The following is a 20,522-nucleotide window of genomic DNA, read 5'->3' as shown; positions in this document are numbered from 1 at the left end:
AGCTGTTGATCAATAAAGAGTGAAACCTCATACCCTAGGGCCTAGCACCAAGCTGCCCTGTGCTGTAATCGAATGGCACTCAGAACAAAACCAAGCTTTCCTGTCTGTCACCAGAGATCCGTTCTCGAAGGCTGAACAGCCTTGACATGGATATTCCTGGTGTAGCTGTTACTTTTAACCATGACATCACTCAAAACATTGTTATCCTGAGCACACATTGCTTCAAAGCCAGAAACAAATCAACCATAGCAAAGGGTGTGATACTGTGAGCTGCTTGACTGCGACTTCAGATATTTTCTCCTGTTAAGTCTAGTATGTATTTATTCAGCATTTGCTGCTTGTAGACACTACTAAAGATTATTGACCTGCACTTTGTTTCCTATACCTTTTATCTCTTTACAACTCCTTTATATTCTGACTTAATGTTTATTCCAGATATATACACCTTATACAAAGCAATGACAGGCGTTTGGTGGAATTAAGTTTCGCTTTTGTTTGATCCATCACAAAAGAGGATCCAAAGTCAAACATGTTGCAACAGATTCTAAGGGACATGTACATTGATCCTGACCTTCTGGCAGAGCTGAATGAGGAGCAGAAACAAATTCTCTTCTACAAGATGAGGGAAGAGCAAATCAAACGCTGGTCTGAGTGGGATAGAAATCTGGACAAGGAGGAATCCAAAATGAAAATCAAGGCCAAGTTCCAACACAGTAAGTGCTAATGAAATAAGACTTTGAGAGAATGATTAAGAAACTGAACTTAGAATATTTAATATTAGCATGGAAATGAATGATACAACTCTCTAAATATGTAACTCCGTCCCCATAATATGAGGATATCAATAATCAGTATGGAGTACTGTAATAGTTATTTTAACTTAATTATTGGTAATCAGTTGTTTTATTCTTCAGTGGACACAAGAGAACACATTCAGCCTTGGTTTTCTCAAGTTTCTTCATCTATTCTTTATTTTTTCGAGCTGCTTGTTGTCAATTCCTTATCCTAAAGATTTGAACAGCATATTCCACATGGCGTTTTCCACATTTCTTTACAATTTCTTTATGCCTTAAATAATTCCTGTAATAAATCATTTTCTTACTACCTAAACTGACAACATGGCAGGGCTATTGACTCTTACTACCAGGGGGTATCTGTAGGGGTTGGTGGAGCATGTGGGTGCAACGACCAGGGTCAGGGGCATTGATTAGGGTCAGGAGCATTTCTCCCAAGACATTTCTACTGAATTTTTTTATTGGAATCACACTTCACTTGCTAGGCCTTGATGAATTGGTTTTCTGGAAGAATATTACTTTTTACATTAAATTCACCATGACAAGCCACATAGGAGAGTACACCACTGATCAGATGACGTCACAGCCAAAATACAGTACAGCTCCAACCAGTATCTCACCATGATGTCTTCTCTGATTTTACACATCCTCTTTACCCATTTAATCTATCTGGCTCAGTCAACACCATATGATTTTTCCAGTCATGACATGTCTGTGCAGAGTTTGCTGTCCAGACATCTTATGTTCCTCACTATTCTGTGAGTCTCTGTACCCTATGAGCACAAACACCAGGAGCCATACCAGTGTCATATCACAGCTACCCCTAATACTGCTGTGCTCCTGAATACTGGATTGCAGCCATACAAGTGCCATTCAGTCTTCCTGAAAAACTAGTAACACAGATAGAGCCCCTTGGAATTATAGGTGTCAACTGATTACATAATTGCCACACACAGTTCACCTACAATAATACTGCCACATTGTGCCACAGACATAGTGTCTACTAAAAATTATTGTTATTCTACAACTAAACTCCCCCAAAAATAATTTTGGCAACAAATAGTGCCCGAGCAGTATGTATAAAAATAATTCTGAGAAACAGAGTGTCCCTAATAGTAATAGTGCTCACACTATACCCTCTAAAATAATTGTATCAATCAGAATGCTTCTAACATTAATAGTGTGCCCTCAAAAGTCACTGTGGCAATAAGTATGCCCTCAATATAAATAATTATCCACCATATTACTATAAAAAGTACTTAGCAGGATGCTCCCATGATAATAATTCCCTCAAAAGTGCTACCATTAGTACCGTAATAATTATTCCCCAGAGTGTCCTTATTAGTAATAGTGCTCCTCATAGTAGCAATAATGCTCTCCCAGAGTGCTTCAGTTAGTAATAGCATCCTCCATTGTGCCTTAAACAGTAATATTGCTGCCCTAAAGTGTCTCCATTAATAAGAGTGTCCCCTCCGCGCATGCAATAGTAATATTGTTCTACCAAATTACTCCATAAATTGGAGTGAAAAACCGGAAAAAATGATTTATGTTGTCTGTGGTGGTGCAGTGCGGTGCAGGCCACCGGCCTTTTCCTGTCTATAGCCTGACGTAGATGGACAAGCCAGGCAAACAATCCTATGCATATACAGGTGCATCTCACTAAATTAGAATATCATCAAAAAGTTAATTTATTTCAGTTCTTCAATGCAAAAAGTGAAACTCATATATTATATAGAGTCATTACAAACAGAGTGATCTATTTCAAGTGTTTATTTCTGTTAATGTTGATGATTATGGCTTACAGCCAATGAAAACACAAAAGTCCTTATCTCAGTAAATTCAAATACTTTATAACAACAGCTTGAAAAATGTTTTTAAAATCCAAAATGTTGGCCTACTAAAATGTATGTTCAGTAAATGCACTCAATACTTGGTCGGGGCTCCTTTTGCATCAATTACTGCATCAATGTGGCGTGGCATGGAGGCGATCAGCCTGTGGCACTGCTGAGGTGTTATGGAAGCCCAGGTTGCTTTGATATCAGGCTTCAGCTCATCTGCATTGCTGGGTCTGATGTCTCTCATCTTCCTCTTGACAATACCTTATAGATTCTCTATAGGGTTAAGGTCAGGCGAGTTTGCTGGACAATCAAGCACAGTGATACTGTTATTTTTAAACCAGGTATTGGTACTTTTGGCAGTGTGAACAGGTGCCAAGTCCTGCAGGAGAATGAAATTTCCATCTCCAAAAAGCTTGTTGGCAGAGGGAAGCATGAAGTGCTCTAAAATTTCCTGGTAGACGGCTGCACTGACTTTGGTCCTGATAAAACACAGTGGACCTACACCAGCAGATGACATGGCTCCCCAAACCATCACTGATTGTGGAAACGTCATACTAGACCTCTAGACCTCAAGCAGCTTGGATTGTGTGCCTCTCCACTCTTCCTTCTGGCTCTGGGACCTTGATTTCCAAATGAAAATTTGAACTATGGGACCTTGTGGAGTGTGTCAATGACTGCCTTCTGGACATTTGTCAAGTCAGCAGTTTTCCCCATAATTGTGGAGCTTACTGAGACAGACTAAGGGACCTTTTTAAAAGCACGGGAAGCCTTTGCAGGTGCTTTTTGTTAATTATTTTAATTTACTGAGATAATGACTTTTGTGTTTTCATTGGCTTTAAGCCATAATCATCAACATTAACAGAAATAAACACTTGAAATAGATCACTCAGTTTGTAATGACTCTATATAATATATGAGTTTCACTTTTTGTATTGAAGAACTGAAATAAATTAAATTTTTGATGATATTCTAATTTAGTGAGATGCACCAGTACCTTAGATAGCCAGTACTAATAACTCCAATCCTGGATATTTTGACAAGGCATAGCACATTAAAAGAAACCATTTTTCTGGGCTGGGCGAAAACCTGGTTATGATTCTACTTACTACTACTAGATGGTCAGACTTCATAAGGGCTACAACTCCAGAACCTTCAACTTATTGTACAGTCAATCATTCTTTAAACTTTCAACCTCCAATATTTTGACAGGTAAAAATATTAAGTGTGTCTTTCATTTAGTGATATGAGTGATATAATGGTAGCATCCATACCATGCTTACCTACTGTAATATTAACTGAGTATCATAAGTATCAGAAAACAAAGTTGGGGAAATATATTACTCCAACATTGTATTTGTTACAGTCCCAAGAATTTTACCTACACAAACCAAATTCAACTGCTGTTGTGCAGTAGTGTTATGCTTCCTCTGATGTTCCAAACTGTTGATAAATGTGCCTTAAAGAGTAACCATCATTTTAATTTTTATTTCATAAATCAATAGTGCACATGGAAATAAGAAACTGTAAAATATTATATCAGAGAAATCTGCCTCTTTCGCCTTCTGAACTGATCTTTTATTCTCAAAATTCTCAATTCATGTGTAAATTCTATATTCAGTGAAGACAGATTGTTACATTACTGAGATAGGAGATGGCAGTTACTACTAATGAGATTCTATGGAGAGGAAGGGTGTAGGGTAGAGCTATAGGCAGAGCTACTCCATTCTCATCCACTTCCTGCCTGTATACAATTTTATCCGTAACAATTGCCATCTCCTATCTCAATACTGTAACAATCTGTCTACACTGAATACAGATTTTAACTGAATTAAGAATTTTGAGAATGAAAGATCAGTCTAGGAAGAGAAAGGAGCAGATTTTTCTGATAAGATATATTCCAAAGTTTTGTTATTTTCATGTGTATTATTCAATTATGAAGAACATTTGACACAATTGAGCACTGCAGAAAAGTTAAAGATATTGTCAGGGCAAAATAAAATTTTGCCCAAAAGGACTGGATATGTAAGAAATAACATATATATCAACTGTGCGTCGGCACACTGAGACTAATGAATACATGACCTCCAGTATTGCTGTAAACATTAAAAACATAAGGTCCTTAGTGAGTGTTTTTTAATCAAGGAGTGCAAAAGCCGTCCAATCACATCAAGGTGTACCTAAATATGAATGTCCCTAATAACAATATGTCCTATTTCTCCATGGATCAACCCAGGCCTCATCTGAATAGGGAGTAAAAGAAAACCAGGCGGTAGCTCACAATTTAAACCTTGTCTGGAGGGGGCCAGCCCCAATATGTACTACAGAAAAAGAAAAAATAGGGCCCCCACACCTGTACATTAATTTAATAGATATAATGGGCCCTATAGGTGTGGGGGGCCCATTTCTTTGGTTTGTTTTTATGTAAAAAAATAACAAATTTAGTTAAATTCACCTACCAACAGCCACCTGGATCAAGTGCTTCCGGCATCGTGGTCTGCATATAGACAGAAAGCGATGATGTCATCCCACCTACTGCCAGACCACAGTAGCCAGTGATTGCCTGCAGCTGTCAGGTGACTTTGAGCAGTGTGTCATCATCAATCATTTGATTACTTTCTCATCTGGTCACCTGATTTCTGCAACCAATCACAGGCCTCAGCGGTCCAGCAGCTGTTGAAACTATGAGATCACTGTATCCTTTTTCTACGTAGATGACAAAGTAGCCTGCGCTGATCCTGTTGTGTCACGTTATGTGAGTATGACTCAGTTTGTTATTTTACACATATCCTGTCCCCTGGGAAAAGTTTTATTTTGCAAGGCTAACCTCTTTAAGTAAAAAAACATGGTAAATTTGGTATTTTTATATTTAAATACTTCCCTCTATACTGTCAGCTCTCTTTCAGCACCATAGACAGCGATATTTTTCCAAAATCTGCATGATAGTAGTATTAAAAGATTTATTCACAAAATCACAATGTGGTCTTATAATAATGTACATATATAGTTATCAACTTGTGCCGACATAATTCCCGGCTATATTTACCCTCCAGTTGCATATGAATTCATCCTACTGTAATTTCACAGTTCTTGGCACATACAGTGAGTTCAGTCTGTGTCAGCTGGTTATCAATATAGCTCTGCTATGCATCCATCACTGAAATAGAGTCTATGACATAGTGTAGACTCTATTCTTATGTGCACTATATGGTCCTGTACAGTATTTTGTCAGCCAATTTTATCTTCTGCCGTATACATCATCATAGCTGGATGTGTATTTCTATATCATTGATGTGCTATCTGGTTTACAGCAGAGATCAACAGTCCAGCGCTTTACTGTGCTCTACCTGAACAAGGGAGTACTGCAAAACGGATACCTGCTGAAGACAGACCAGTGATGTAAAACTGAAAATGCTGCTCTGCTGATACAGAATAAAATTTGCACTTTTGCATTATTTATCTGTCAGCAGCAGGCATCAATTACAGCTCAGCCCTGCTTGTGTAGGTTCTTTTTCTAGTTATTACAAGCTTTGTTGTGCATGTAGAGCAAAGCAGAGTGCAGGACTGTTTACTCTGCAGTAAACCAGCTAACAGATCAATGATCAAAAAACACACAGGAAACTATGTTGATATTAATGGCTGAAGATTAGTGATGAGCGAGTATGTTCTATTAATCCTTTAGGCGAGCATGCTCAGGTGCTCGCCGAGAATCTCCAACGTGCTCAGGTGTTATGTTTTAGTCACGCTGTGTGCATGATTTGCAACTGTTTGACAGCTTTAATACATGTGAGGAATGCCTAAGAAACAGGCATTCCTCACATATATTAAAGCTGTCAAACAGTTGCAAATCATGCACACATCGCGACTCAAACATAACATCCGAGCAGGCTGAAGATACTCGGGAAATACCCGAGCATGCTCGCTCATCACTACTGAAGATTAATGTGTCAGTTGAGTTATGAACAGGATAGTTGGTATTCTAAACTTACAGTGGATACGGAAAGTATTCAGACCCCTTTACATTTTTCACTCTTTGTTTCATTGCAGCCATTTGGTAAATTCTAAAAAGTTCATTTTTTTTCTCATTAATGTACACTCTGCACCCCATCTTGACTGAAAAAAAAACTGAAATGTAGAAATTTTTGCATATTTATTAAAAAAGAAAAACTGAAATATCACATGGTCATAAGTATTCAGACCCTTTGCTCAGTATTTAGTAGAAGCACCCTTTTGAGCTAGTAAAGCCAAGAGTCTTCTTGGGAATGATGCAACAAATTTTTCACACCTGGATTTTGGGATCCTCTGCCATTTTTCCTTGCAGATCTTCTTCAGTTTTGTCAGGTTGGATGGTGAATATTGGTGGACAGCCGTTTTCAGGTCTCTCCAGAGATGCTCAGTTGGGTTTAGGTCAGGGCTTTGGCTGGGCCAGTCAAGAATGGCCACAGAGTTGTTCTGAAGCCACTCCTTTGTTATTTTAGCTGTGTGCTTAGGGTCATTGTCTTGTTTGAAGGTGAACCTTCGGCCAAGTCTGAGGTCCAGAGCACTCTGGAAGAGGTTTTCATCCAGGATATCTCTTTACTTGGCTGCATTCATGTTTCCTTCAATTGTAACCAGTCGTTCTGTTCCTGCAGCTGAAAAACACCCCCATAGCATGATGCTGCCACCACCATGTTTCACTGTTGGGATTGTATTGGGCAGGTGATGAGAAGAGCCTGCTTTTCTCTACACATACCGCTTAGAATTATCATCAAAAAGTTCTATCTTCGTCTCATCCGACCAGAGAATCTTATTTCTCATAGTCTGGGAGTTTTTCATGTGTTTTTGAGTAAACTCTATGCAGGCTTTCATATGTCTTGCACTGAGGAGAGGCTTCCGTCTGGCCACTCTGCCATAAAGGCCTGACTTGTGGAGGGCTGCAGTGAGAGTTGACTTTGTGGAACTTTCTCCCATCTCCCTACTGCATCTCTGGAGCTCAGCCACAGTGATCTTGGGGTTCTTCTTTACTTCTCTCACCAAGGCTCTTCTCCCACAATTGCTCAGTTTGGCTGGACAGCCAGGTCTAGGAATACTTCTGGTGGTCCAAAACTTCTTCCATTTAAGGATTTTTGAGGCCACTGTGCTCTTAGGAACCTTGAGTACTGCAGAAATTCTTTTGTAACTTTGGCCAGATCAGTGCCTTGCCACAATTCTGTCTCTGAGCTCCTTGGGCAGTTCCTTTGAGCTCATGATTCTCATTTGGTCTGACATGCACTGTGAGCTTTTATATAGACAGGTGTGTGCCTTTCTAAATCAAGTCCGATCAGTTTAATTAAACACAGCTGGACTCCAATGAAGAAGTAGAACTATCTCAAGGAGGATCACAAGGAAATGGACAGCATGTGACTTAAATATGAGTGTCCGAGCAAAGGGTCTGAATACTTATGACCATGTGATATTTCAGTTTTTCTTTTTTAATAAATTTGCAAAAATTTCTACATTTTTGTTTTTTTTCAATCAAGATGAGGAGCAGGGTATATATTAATGAAAAAAAATGTAGAATTTACCAAATGGCTGCAATGAAACAAAGAGTAAAAAATTTAAAGGGGTCTGAATACTTTCCATACCCACTGTAGATTAGCTTGATGAGATATCCGATATCTGTGGTAGATGCAGCTGAGCAGAGTTTAGCAGAGCAGAACTGGGTTGGAAACCTGTGCTATTTTACACATTCATAAGTCAGCCAGCTCCAGCACAGCTCTGAATCATCAATTCAGAGAGGTTGGGCTATTCAGTAGCACACCAGAGAGGGAGGAGTCTGCAGCACTGAGGAGAAGCAAGTGCTGCTGAAAAATGTACGTTTAGTCATTTAAAATCAGCCCATTCAGCAATGTAAAGCTGCATACACAGAAGAGCAGATGGAAATAAGAAAAGACACAGAGGTACATAACAAGACATAATCTTTATGTCCGGCTTGGTCTGTGTAATACAATAACTATGAATTTATTGTGCTTTGTGAAAAGTAATTGCGGGAATAACCCTTTAACAAAGTATCATTGGAAAAATATACACATAATTTCATTTAGGAAAGGTATTTTTAATTACCTTGGCAGTCCAGAAGAAAACATGTTTCATAAAAACAATGAGCCATTAATTTTAATTATATTGAGTTACAATTTATTTCAAAAGACAAAAATCAGTAATTAAGAGAGTGGAATGTGAGCACAACAATCTTTTCTCTTCCTTTACAGTCCTCCTGGCACTTCTTTGTATTACTTTCTGATTGAATTCTGCACACATTTTGTTAGGTGAATCTTTACTTTAACTTGCCTATTATCCTGACAGCCAAACTGCAGTTTAAAATCACCCCACCTTACCATACAATTTTCTTCACAATGAGCTTTTGCTTTTAATAGCGTTGATGAGCTTCAATTTTAAAAATGCAGCAATCAAATCAATGGCTAACAATATCATTGTTTCAATAGTGAGCCCCAGCTTACAATGACATGATTGAAAAATTGGCCACAGACAAGCCATAGAGATTTGCTACATATACCTGGAGCAAGATTTGCAAGAATAACATGGTTAAATCAAATTAGCACTTTAAATGCTAATGTTGGATTTAAATTACATTGTATTGAGTTTGTCCTTCCAACCAAGCCTATTAGTGTCACAAATGGGATAGGAAAGTGCATATAGACCCACATTAGGAAAATGGAAAATGCAGCCACTGAATATGAATTATATAGGAAAATCAATTCCTATGTTAAAGTTACCATATCTAAGAATATATTAAAATATTTTATAATTACATGCTCACAAATATCTAGATTAAATAGTTATGTTTCTTCAGGAAACTTCTGGACACAAATTACTATTTGATTACAATTTAATAAACAATATAAGGTGCAGAGGCCCTTGGTATAAGAGAGGTTTCCCCACTCAGGGATATCTGGAGGACTAAAGATGCAGACAGAAGACAGATCAGGATCATCTTTACTCATGAAGAAGCAGTGAGCTCGTTGGTTAAGGAGCAAGATCCTCAGTAGTTACTTTCCCACAAGACATAACTGCTTTAACAACAACAGATTAAACTTGCAAAACTTTGCTCAGCCTGCTGGCAAAGTCAATAGTAGCCTTTTTCACTCCAACACAATCTCTGAGTCATTCTCAATACTGCACATCACTCTATATGGTTACTGACTCAGCCCCTCGCTCACAGTGACCTCTTTTTGACAACGATGCAATGCTACAGCTTATCTGGCAATCTTGCACACTTCTGTGATCTGCTCACTTGGTTTCTTTGCCTCACACTCAGGCCTCGCACTGTCCCTGTGGTTGTAATACTCTAAACCCACAAGTACAGTGTCCATTTTAAGACATGATCAGATAATCAAACATCAGAATGATGTCAGTTTGAGGCTAAATACCCTGTCTGAGAACTGATTTTGCTAAGTAATTCTGACAAGTGATTCTGACAAGTGATTTTGACGAGTGATTTTGATAAGTGATTCTGACAAGTGATTCTGACAAGTGATTTTGACGAGTGATTTTGACGAGTGATTTTGATGACTGATTCTGACAAGTGATTCTGACAAGTCAGAATCACTCGTCAAAATCACTCGTCAGAATCACTCATCAAAATCACTCATCAAAATCATTTGTCAAAATCACTTGTCAGAATCACTCGTCAGTATCACTCGTCAAAATCACTTCTCAGAATCACTTCTCAGAATCACTTGTCAGAATCGCTCATCAAAATCACTCGTCAAAATCACTCATCAAAATCATTTGTCAAAATCACTTGTCAGAATCACTCGTCAGAATCACTTATCAAAATCAGTTCTCAAACAGGGTATTTAGCCTCATCATTCTGATGTTTGATTTTGATATCTGATCATGTCCTAAAATGGACACTGTATACAGGACTTAGCATAGGGACTGCCTATGGTATGTAATTTGTCACCATTGTAAATGCTATACCCCTTTACCCCCGAGGGTGGTTTTCAAGTTAATGACCAGGCCAATTTTTACAATTCTAACCACCATCAATTTATGAGGTAATTACTCTGGAACGCTTCAACGGATCCCCCTGATTCTGAGAATGTTTTATCGTGACATATTGTACTTCATGATTGTGGAAACATTTCTTTGATATCACTTGTGTTTATTTGTGAAAAAATCGGAAATTTGTCAAAAATTTTGAAAATTTCGCAATTTTCAAAATTTTAGTTTTTATGCCCTTAAATCAGAGAGATATGTCACACAAAAGAGTTAATAAATAACATTTCCCACATGTTTAATTTACATCAGCACAATTTTGGAACCAACATTTTTTTTTAGTAGGAAGATATAAGGGTTAAAAGTTGACCAGCGATTTCTCATTTTTACAGCAAAATTTACAAAACCATTTTTTTTAGGGACCACATCACATTTGAAGTGACTTTGAAGGGCCTTTATAACAGAAAATACCCAAAAGTGACACCATTCTAAAAACTGCACCCCTCAAGGTGCTCAAAACCACATTCAAGAAGTTTATTAACCCTTCACAGGAATTTTTGGAATGTGGAAGAAAAAAATTAACATTTAACTTTTTTCACAAAAATGTTACTTTAGACCAAATTTTTTTTATTTTCGCAGGGGTAACAGGAAAAAATGGACCACAAAATTTGTTGTGCAATTTCCCCTGAGCAAGAAGATACCCCATATGTGAGGAAAAAAAAATGTTTGGGCGCACAGCAGGGCTCGGAAGGGAAGGAGCGCCATTTGACTTTTTGAATGTAAAATTTGCTTGAATAATTAGCGGACGCCATGTTGCGTTTGGGGAGCCCCTGATGTGCCTAAACAGTGGGAACCCCCCACAAGGGACCCTATTTTGGAAACTAGACCCCTCAGGGAACTTATCTAGATGTGTGGTGAGCATCTTGAACCCCCAGGTGCTTCACAGAAGTTTATAACATGGAGCCGTGAAAATAAAATTTTCACATTTTTCCAACAAAAATGTTTTTCCGCTCCCAGTTTTACATTTTCATAAGGGTAACAGGAGAAATTGCACCATGCAACTTGTTGTGAAATCTCTCCTGAGTAAGCCAATATGCCATATGTGGGGGAAAACCACTGTTTGGGCACACGGCAGGGTTCAGAAGGGAAGGAGCACCATTTGACTTTTTGAATGTAAAATTTGCTTGAATAATTAGCGGACGCCATGTTGCGTTTGGAGAGCCCCTGATGTGCCTAAACAGTGGGAACCCCCCACAAGTGACCACATTTTGGAAACTAGACCCCTTAGGGAACTTATCTAGATGTGTGGTGAGCACCCTGAACTCCCAGGTGCGTCACAGAAGTTTATAACATGGAGCAGCGAAAATAAAATTTTCACATTTTTCCCACAAAAATGTTTTTCAGCCCCCAATTTTGCATTTTCATAAGGGTAACAGGAGAAATTTCACCATGCAGTTTGTTTTGCAATTTCTCCTGAGTAGGCAGATACCCCATATGTGGGGGAAAACTAATGCTTGGGCTTACGGCAGGGTTCGGAAGGGAAGGAGCACCATTTGACTTTTTGAATGTAAAATTTGTTTGAATAATTAGCAGATGTGCCCCTGATGTGCCTAAACAGTAGAAACTCCCAACCCCCCACAAGTGACACCATTTTGGAAACTAGACCCCTCAGGGAACTTATCTAGATGTGTGGTGAGCACCCTGAACCCCAAAATGTTTTACAGAAGTTTATAACATGGAGCCGTGAAAATAAAAAAATCAAACTTTTTCCACAAAAATTATCTTTTAGCCCCAATTTTTTTATTTTCACAAGGGTAAGAGGAGAAAATGGAACCCAAAAACTGTTGTGCAATTTTTCCTGAGTACGCCAATACCCCATATGTGGGGAAAATACAGTGTTTGGACGCACGGCAGAGTTCAGAAGGGAAGGAGCACTGTGTGACCTTTTGAACGCAAAATTGGCTGGAATCGAGAGCGGATGCCATGTCGCCTTTGGAGAGCCCCTGATGTGCCTAAATAGTGGAAACCCCCCACAAGTGACCCCATTTTGGAAAATACACCCCTCAAGGATTTTATCAAGGGGTATAGTGAACATTTTGAACCAAGAGGTACGACACAGAATTTGATAACATTAGGTCATCATATTGAATAAGTTGTCATTAGTATTGAGTGCAAGTGCTTGCTATTTGAGTTTGCATCGGGTGCTCAGGTATGCACCAAGTATCGCGGGTGCTCGAGTGACATGCTCGAGTCCCCGCCCAGCATGTTTCACGGTTATTAGACACCCCAAAAAAACATGCGGGGATCGCTCGTGCATGGCAGGCAATCCCCGCAAGTTTTTTTTGGCTGTATAACAGCTGCAAAACATTTTGGGCGGAGACTCGAGCATGTCACTAGAGCTCCCACTATACTCGGTGCACACCCGAGCACCCGATGCAAACTCAAGTAGCGAGCACTTGCGCTCAACATTAGTCGCCATATCGTCATCTTTTTTTTTCTTTACTTCTGAAAAAATCCCAACCCCAACCTTAGCCCAACCCTAACCCTAGCCCAACCCTTGTCCAACTCTAACCCTAGCCTAACCCTAACCTTAGCCTAACCCTAGTCTAACCATAGCCTAACCCTAGCCCTAGCCTAACCCTAGCACAACCCTAACCCTTGGCCAACCCTAACCCTAGCCCAACCCTAACCTTAGCCCAACCCTTACCCTAGCCCAACCCTAACCCTAGCCCAACCCCAACCCTAACCCTAGCACAACCCTAACCCAAACCCTAGCACAACCCTAACCCTAGTACAACCCTAACCCTAGCCCAACCCCAACCCTAGCCCAACCCCAACCCTAACCCTAACACAACCCTAACCCAAACCCTAGCACAACCCTAACCCTAGCACAACCCTAACCCTAGCAAAACCCTAACCCTAGCACAACCCTAACCCTAAAGTTTATTTTTTCCGCCGTTCCTCGTGTGGTATAAGTGATTAGATGACTTTATTCTTCAAGTTGGTGCGAGGTTTTTTATGATTGACTGCTGTCACACACTAAAAGACGCATTTTTTTCCATACTAGTTTTTACATCGCCATATTTTGAGAGCTATAATTTTTCCATATTTCGGCTGACAGAGTCATGTGGCAGCTTGTTTTTTGCGGGACAAGTTGACGTTTTTATTGGTACCATTTTCGGGCACGTGACATTTTTTGATCGCTTTCTATTCTGATTTTTAGAAGGCAGAATAAACTAAAACCAACAATTCAGGAATTGTTTTTTTGAGGGTTTTTTTTGCCGTTCTGTGTGCGGTAAAATTGATAAGGTAGCTTTATTCTTTGGGTCAGTACATTTATAGCGGTACTACATTTATATATTTTTTTTATATTTTGGCGCTTTTACACAATAAAAGCTATTTTATAGAAAAAAGAATTGTTTTTGCATCGCTTTGTTCTGAGAGCTATAACTTTTTTATTTTTCGGCCGTTGGAGCTACATGGCAGCTTGTTTTTTGCGGGACAAGATGACGTTTTCAGTGGTACCATCTTTATTTACATTCGTATTTTTGATCGCGTTTTATTCCATTTTTTGTTTGACAATATGATGATAAAACATAGTTTTATGTTTATTTTTTTTTTTAACGTGTTCACTAAAGGGGTTAACTTGCAGGACAGTTTTATAGGTCAGGTCGTTTTGGACGTGGTGATACCAAATATGTGTATTTTTTTTGTTTTATTTTTTTTTTTTCATAAGATTATTTATTTATGGGTGCAATATATATATTTTTTTTTATTTATTTTTTTTCATTTTTTTTATATTTTTACAATTTTTTTTTTACATTTTTTTTCACTTTCTGACATTTTTATTACTTGTTAACATTGTTCCACTATGGCACTTTCACTTTTTGCAGCCTGATCGGCTGCATGGCTTAGAGAGCAGCAGCTCCCTATGCCATGCAGCCTGTCAGCGCTGCACAGGGAGAAGTTGCTTTGGTCGTGCACTGCGCATGACCAAAGCAACTTCCTGCCTCCTGCTGTCCCAGATGTTGTCATGATGACGTCAGGTCACCATGGCAACATCCAGGACCGGACTCAGACGCCGCTGGACGCCAGCAGGGAAGGTAAGAATAGCGCTTACCTCTTCTTGCCACCGGAATGCTGCGATCGAATTCGATCGCAGCATTTCGGGGGTTAAAGTGCCGGGAGCGGTGCGGGACCGCTCCCTGCACATAGCACACGGTGTCAGCTGTAACAATCAGCTGACACCCGGCAGCAATCTCGCCCGCACCTCTTGTGTGCGGGCGAAATCGCCAGGGCGTATTAATACGTATCAGGCCCATAAGGCCCAGGGCACAGATACGTATTAATACGCCCTGGACCAGAAAGGGGTTAAAGAAGCGGTAGTGCCGCTGTAAGAGACTCAGGGTAGTAGTTGTGGCGAGGGGCTGATGTGTTCCCATACCCTGGTCCCCTGACAAAGATAAATGTCCCAAATCTCCTGTGTTGTGTTTGTGGTGCAGAACACTCACGTTTTGATTGCAGCTCTCTGTTGTCTTCGGTTCTTTCACCTCAGGAACCGCCGCACACAGATTTAGGGACTTCCATTCCGTTTTATAAAAAAGAACTTTACTAGAACACTTGTAATCATCTTCACACAGCATACAGCATTGATCACATACTTTTCCAGGGTTACCGTTTGATACACCGCACGTATTGATGTTCACTGCCGTTTGTCCTGAGCTGTCCCTTCCATAGCGGACGTTCCTGGTCTGTAAGACCCTCACAGTTTTAAAAATCCCGTACTGACTATCTCCCATCCGACTTCCCCTTCAATGAAGGCTTATGGACACACACCTCACTGTGAATCCTGTGGACCGTAGATCCCGAACGTTCGGAAATGTCTGTATCAGAGTATCTGAATACGGATCCTTTTCTGCTGGAGAGAATGTGCCAAAGGAGCCCCCTGGACCACCAACTGTAATCACCTTACATCTCTCTCTCTTCCTCTAGAACTCCCTGCAACCAGGAAACGTCTCTGTGCTTCACTGAATCTGCTCCTCCCACACTGAGCAGCTCCCAATCCCCTTAACTCTTTCCTAACCTGCAACTATATCTGCTTTAAACTATAGTGTCCTCCTTAGCCTACTCTCCTCCTATTCTAGTACCCTATCTGCACTAACCTATACTGACCCTATTACTAACACATCAGGCAATTGATAATAACACATGTTTACATTTAAGACAGGATATAGTGTTATGTGTATATATACAGACAAGGTGCATGACCAGGTCCTGGTCACCCTCTTACACCGCTCACAGGCAAGAAGCATAGCAGGAGGTAATTAGAAAAACACTTAGGTGTACAGGGTCCATTGATTGGGGCAATCATAAAAAGTAGTGGCCAAATCCTTTAACCTTGGCTATCTCATGGATGCCCTCTTTAGTCCCAGAAAGAAGTCTGTTTGATAACCTATGTGGTAGCAATTCTTACCCTCTCTCAACAATGGCAGTACCTTGTCTAGCAGGTGGGCTGGTTTTCCCCACTTTGAAAAAAGTACACTGATCGCAGTACAAGAAGAAGTTCCTGATTTGCTCCTCTGTGGTCTATAGCTCACTAAAGATTTGAGGCTTGTGCACTATTTATAGCAAGTGTTACTCACCTTCACTACTTGCCAATTATCATGCAGACTCTCTCCACTAAGCTGTACAGCTCTCCACCCTTGTGTCAGCTCTCCTTGTCACTTTGCCATAAGTGTGGGTGCATATTCTAATGTAGGCCTCATGCTGCCCTCTAACCAAGCGGTTTCACTAGAAATTCAATCAAACTTCTGCTAACTAGTGATGAGCGAGCACTAAAATGCTCAGGTACTCATTGCTCGGGTCGAGCAAATTGGAATACTCAGGTGCTCGACACGAACAACGAGCCCAATGTAAGTCTATGGGAACCTCGAGCATTTTTCAGACGGCTCCCCCCAGCGGTCTGCAGAGGGCCTCAAAATTGCCCAAATCAATGGGAACAGTGCTCAAATGACATGGGGACAGCATGGGGAAGACCCCTGGAACCATTTTTGACTCCCAGGTCACTTCTGTCAACAACATTGTCAGAGGTATTACGCCACCTTTACAGACTCACAATAAAACATACCAAAACGAAACCAAAATGGATTTTCCTGGGAAATATGTTAAGGAACATCCTTTCCATGATATGTGCAATGTATATAAAGCAAAATAAATAACCTAAAACAAAAATACTCCTTCACACCTTAAGCTATGTTCACACGTAGCGTTTTTTGATGCGTTTTTGCACTTTTGCATTGCTTTCAACCAAGACAAATGCATTCACCATGAAATTTCATTTAAACATTTTACAACCTTATCTGCCCATGTGGTGTGTGACACATCATCAGACACATGCATACTGTGCTGAAAAGTCATGGGAACAGCATGGGGAAGACCTCTGGAAGCATCTCTGACTCCCAGGTCACTGTGTGCCCATCATAAATGATCCTTGGCGCATGCGAAGATGCCTCCCGCCATGAACCTGTCGTTGCAGACTTGCAACAATTACCATCCACGTCCTTGTCCCACTGCAGCGTTCAGTTGTTCCTACCCCATTCCTTGGAATGGAAGCGCAAGTATGCAGGCAGCCAGACACCCACCCACCCACAGGCTGCAATACTATACTGCCAAATTTTTGACAGCTGCTTGCACTTGAAATGTGGCTTTTTAGGCTCATGGAGGCAGAAGCTATTCATAACCTCATGCCGACGGCAGCCGGGTGTCCATACTCGGTCCCCAGCCGCCACTATATTTCTCGATATCGCATCCGCCTTCCACAAGCACGGGTCCCACAACATTACCCGTGCCCTCCCCAGTGCACTTACTGGGAAGGACCGCCTAACCACAAACACGTGGACAGGTGAATGAGGCCACAGACGGTACGGAGCTAGTCCACAACTTTTTTTGCTGACAGTTGTATTTAGCTCGGTGAAAGGACTGGCATAGAGGGAAACCCTATCTACCCTGCATGTCATTTCTCACAGGAAGTCCTGTAATGCAGCTTGTTGCAGAAGCAATGGCAGCCCGTCCAACATCAACTCGCCCATGTCGGTGGTGCTTTGACACACACACATCTTTCTTTGCGCATTTAATTTCTTGAATACAGAGTTGGACAATGGCCTGATCTGTAATGCGGTTTGAGAAATAACATGAATAAGCATGGCCGATCCACATTTAAAAAACAGCTATAGAATGTCCGGTAACATTCCCCCACACTTTTCTTAGCCAGGGCTGCTTTTCAGCAGGGTTGGATGGGCCCACCAGAGAACCGGAGACTCCTCCGGCGGGCCCTGGCTTCTCCTTCAGGAGAGATCATAGTGCCAAGGTGCGGCCATGATGATGATAGAGGCCACCATCTGCTTAGTTTTCTGTTACTTGGAATGCAAGTGCAAGTATGCAGCCAGCCACCCACCCACAGGCCGCAACACTAAACTGCCAGATTTCTGGGCAGCTCTTTGCACTTGAAATGTGGCCTTTTAAGCTCGTGGAGGCGGAAGATTTTCACAACCTCATGTCGGCGGCGGCCGGGTGTCCATACTTGGTCCCCAGCTGCCACTATATTTCCCGTTATCGCCTCCTCCTTCCACAAGCACGGGTCCCACAACATTACCCGTGCCCTCCCCAGTGCACTTTCTGGGAAGGACCGCCTAACCACAAACACGTGGACAGGTGAATGTGGCCAGGGACAGTACGGAGCCAGTGCACAACTTTTTTTGCTGACAGTTGTATTTAGCTTGGTGAAAGGACTGGCATAGAAGGAAAACCTATCTACCCTGCGTGTCATTTCTCACAGGAAGTCCTGTAAAGCTGCTTTCCCTTGAAATGTGGCCTTTTAGGCTCGTGGAGGCGGAAGCTTTTCACAACCACATGCCTCATGCCTCTTGTCCATACTTGGTCCCCAGCCGTCACTATTTCTCCCGGTGTTGTCTCCATCTTCTACAAGCGCATGTCCCTGAACATTACTGCTGGTACTATTCTGTGGGTATTTGCTTGCCTCCTACCAGCCTGGAATATTTCCAGCAAACTATGGTACGACGCCATGGTATTAGCACTGCCCCCAGTACCAGTAGCGAAGCCATCCCCAATTTCCATCTCAGGAATTTTATTTGGTAGACTGAGTGGCTGCCCAAATACATTTTCTCACAAAGGAGCTGAAGATAGAGTGGCAGTAGGTGCAAGTTTCTCCAGCCTGTTAGATGTTAGAGGGTGAATGGCAGCACATTGGATCAGTGGTTAGCAGCGCTGGGATCCTGGGTTCAAATCCCAGCAAGGACTTTGTATGTTCTCCCCGTGTTTGCATGTGTTTCCTCCTCAGTAAAAAAGCAACCATAGAGTGTCCAGGAACCTTTCCACACACTTTTCTTAGCCAGGACTGCTTCTTGGCAGGGTTGGACGGTCCCACCAGAGAATCCTCTCGTGTGCCTTGGCTTCTACCTCAGGAGAGTTCATGATAGCGCTAACTTTGCAGCTGCCATGGGGCTCTTGAGTGGGGGGAGAAAGGTTAACCCTCAGAATCAAATCCTCTGGTGGGCACAATGTTTTTCAATCTGAAACGGCTTTTCAGTGGGAGTTGTATTTCACCACAGCCATATTCTTTAGCTCGGTGAAAGGACTGGCATAGAGGGAAACCGTATCTACCCCGGCTGTCATTTCTCCGTCACCAGGTTCCGCCCATTGTCACACATGACCATGCCTGGCTGTATGTTCAGTGGCGAGAGCCACAGATCAGGCTGCTGTTTTACAGCTTTCAACAACTCTGCAGCGCTGTGCGGTTTGTTGACAAGTCTGGTCCAATCCAGCCCTTGTTCATTTTTATAAAAGTCAGCCTGTCAGCATTTTCAGTTGACAGGTAGATGCGCTTATCAGTTATAATTCCACCAGCGGCACTAAAAACACTCTCTGATAAAACGCTGGCGGCAGGGCAGGCCAGGACCTTCAAGGCATAGAGAGCCAGTTCATTCCACGTATCCATCTTGGATACCCAATAATTATAAGGCACAGCGGAATCATGGAGGACGTTGGTACAGTCAGCAAGGTACTCCCTCAGCATCTTCCCAAACTTTGCACTCCTTGTGAGAGTACCCCACGCCTCAGTGCCTGTCTGATGGGAGGGTCTGAGAAAACTCTCCCAGAACTTTGACAGTGTTCCCCTGCCTCTGCTGGATTGAAGTTGTGTCTCTCTCGCCTGTACTCCTTGGTTATCCAACGAAGTGTGCCCTCTGCCGCCAGCGTTTTCAGATGGGAATATTTTTAATAGTTCCGCAACAAGGGCCTTCTGGTACAGCCCCATTTTTGTAGACCTTTCCGCCTCAGGAATAAGAGATATAAAGTAATCCTTGTAGTGTGGGTCTAGAAGTGTCACCAACCAGTAATGACTGTCACCCAAAATTTTGAGAACGCGTGGGTCATGGGAAAGGCAGCGTAACATAAACTCGGCCATGCGTGCCAGACTACTAACAGGCAAGACTTCCGTGTCCTCACCAAGAGGATGACTGACCATGCTCTCCTCTTCCTCCTCCTCTCTGTCCTCTGGCCATCCACGCTGAACAGATGGTATGACAGCTGTGCAGGTAGTACCGTCTATAGTGCATGAAACTAGTTCCCGTCCTTCCTCCTCCTCTTCCTCATTGTCACCCAATCCACGTTGGGATGAGATGAGGCTTGGCTGTGTGTAATCACCCTGTATGGTTCCTCGCTCCATCTCATCGTGCTCCGCCTGCAGTGCATCCTCTTTGATTGTGAGCAGAGAGCGTTTCGAAAGACAGAGAAGCGGGATGGTGATGCTAATTATGGCGTCATCTCCGCTCTCCATCTTGGTGGAGTCCGCAAAGTTTTGGAGCCACCCCCGTAGTGTTCGAGTTCGGATCGGTTCGTC

At 41.8% G+C, this 20,522-nt stretch overlaps 1 protein-coding gene across 1 annotated transcript in view; it reads left to right on the top strand.

Moving 5' to 3' along the window:
• The first annotated feature begins 200 nt into the window (after positions 1 to 200).
• The window catches only part of SH2D4B (SH2 domain containing 4B), a 393,818-nt gene continuing 373,496 nt past the window's right edge, over positions 201 to 20,522 (top strand). The window contains exons 1-2 of the mRNA XM_073685972.1: positions 201 to 312; positions 436 to 713. Of these exons, the coding sequence (XP_073542073.1) occupies positions 530 to 713 (184 nt within the window). The 5' untranslated portion in view covers positions 201 to 312; positions 436 to 529. The remainder of the gene's footprint in view (positions 313 to 435; positions 714 to 20,522) is intronic.

This window comes from Phyllobates terribilis, unplaced genomic scaffold (genome assembly GCF_046119375.1).
Source record: "Phyllobates terribilis strain yellow unplaced genomic scaffold, ASM4611937v1 Scaffold_5__5_contigs__length_657084704, whole genome shotgun sequence".
Taxonomy (NCBI): Eukaryota; Metazoa; Chordata; class Amphibia; order Anura; family Dendrobatidae; genus Phyllobates; species Phyllobates terribilis.
This window is presented reverse-complemented; position numbering and strand designations above follow the sequence as displayed.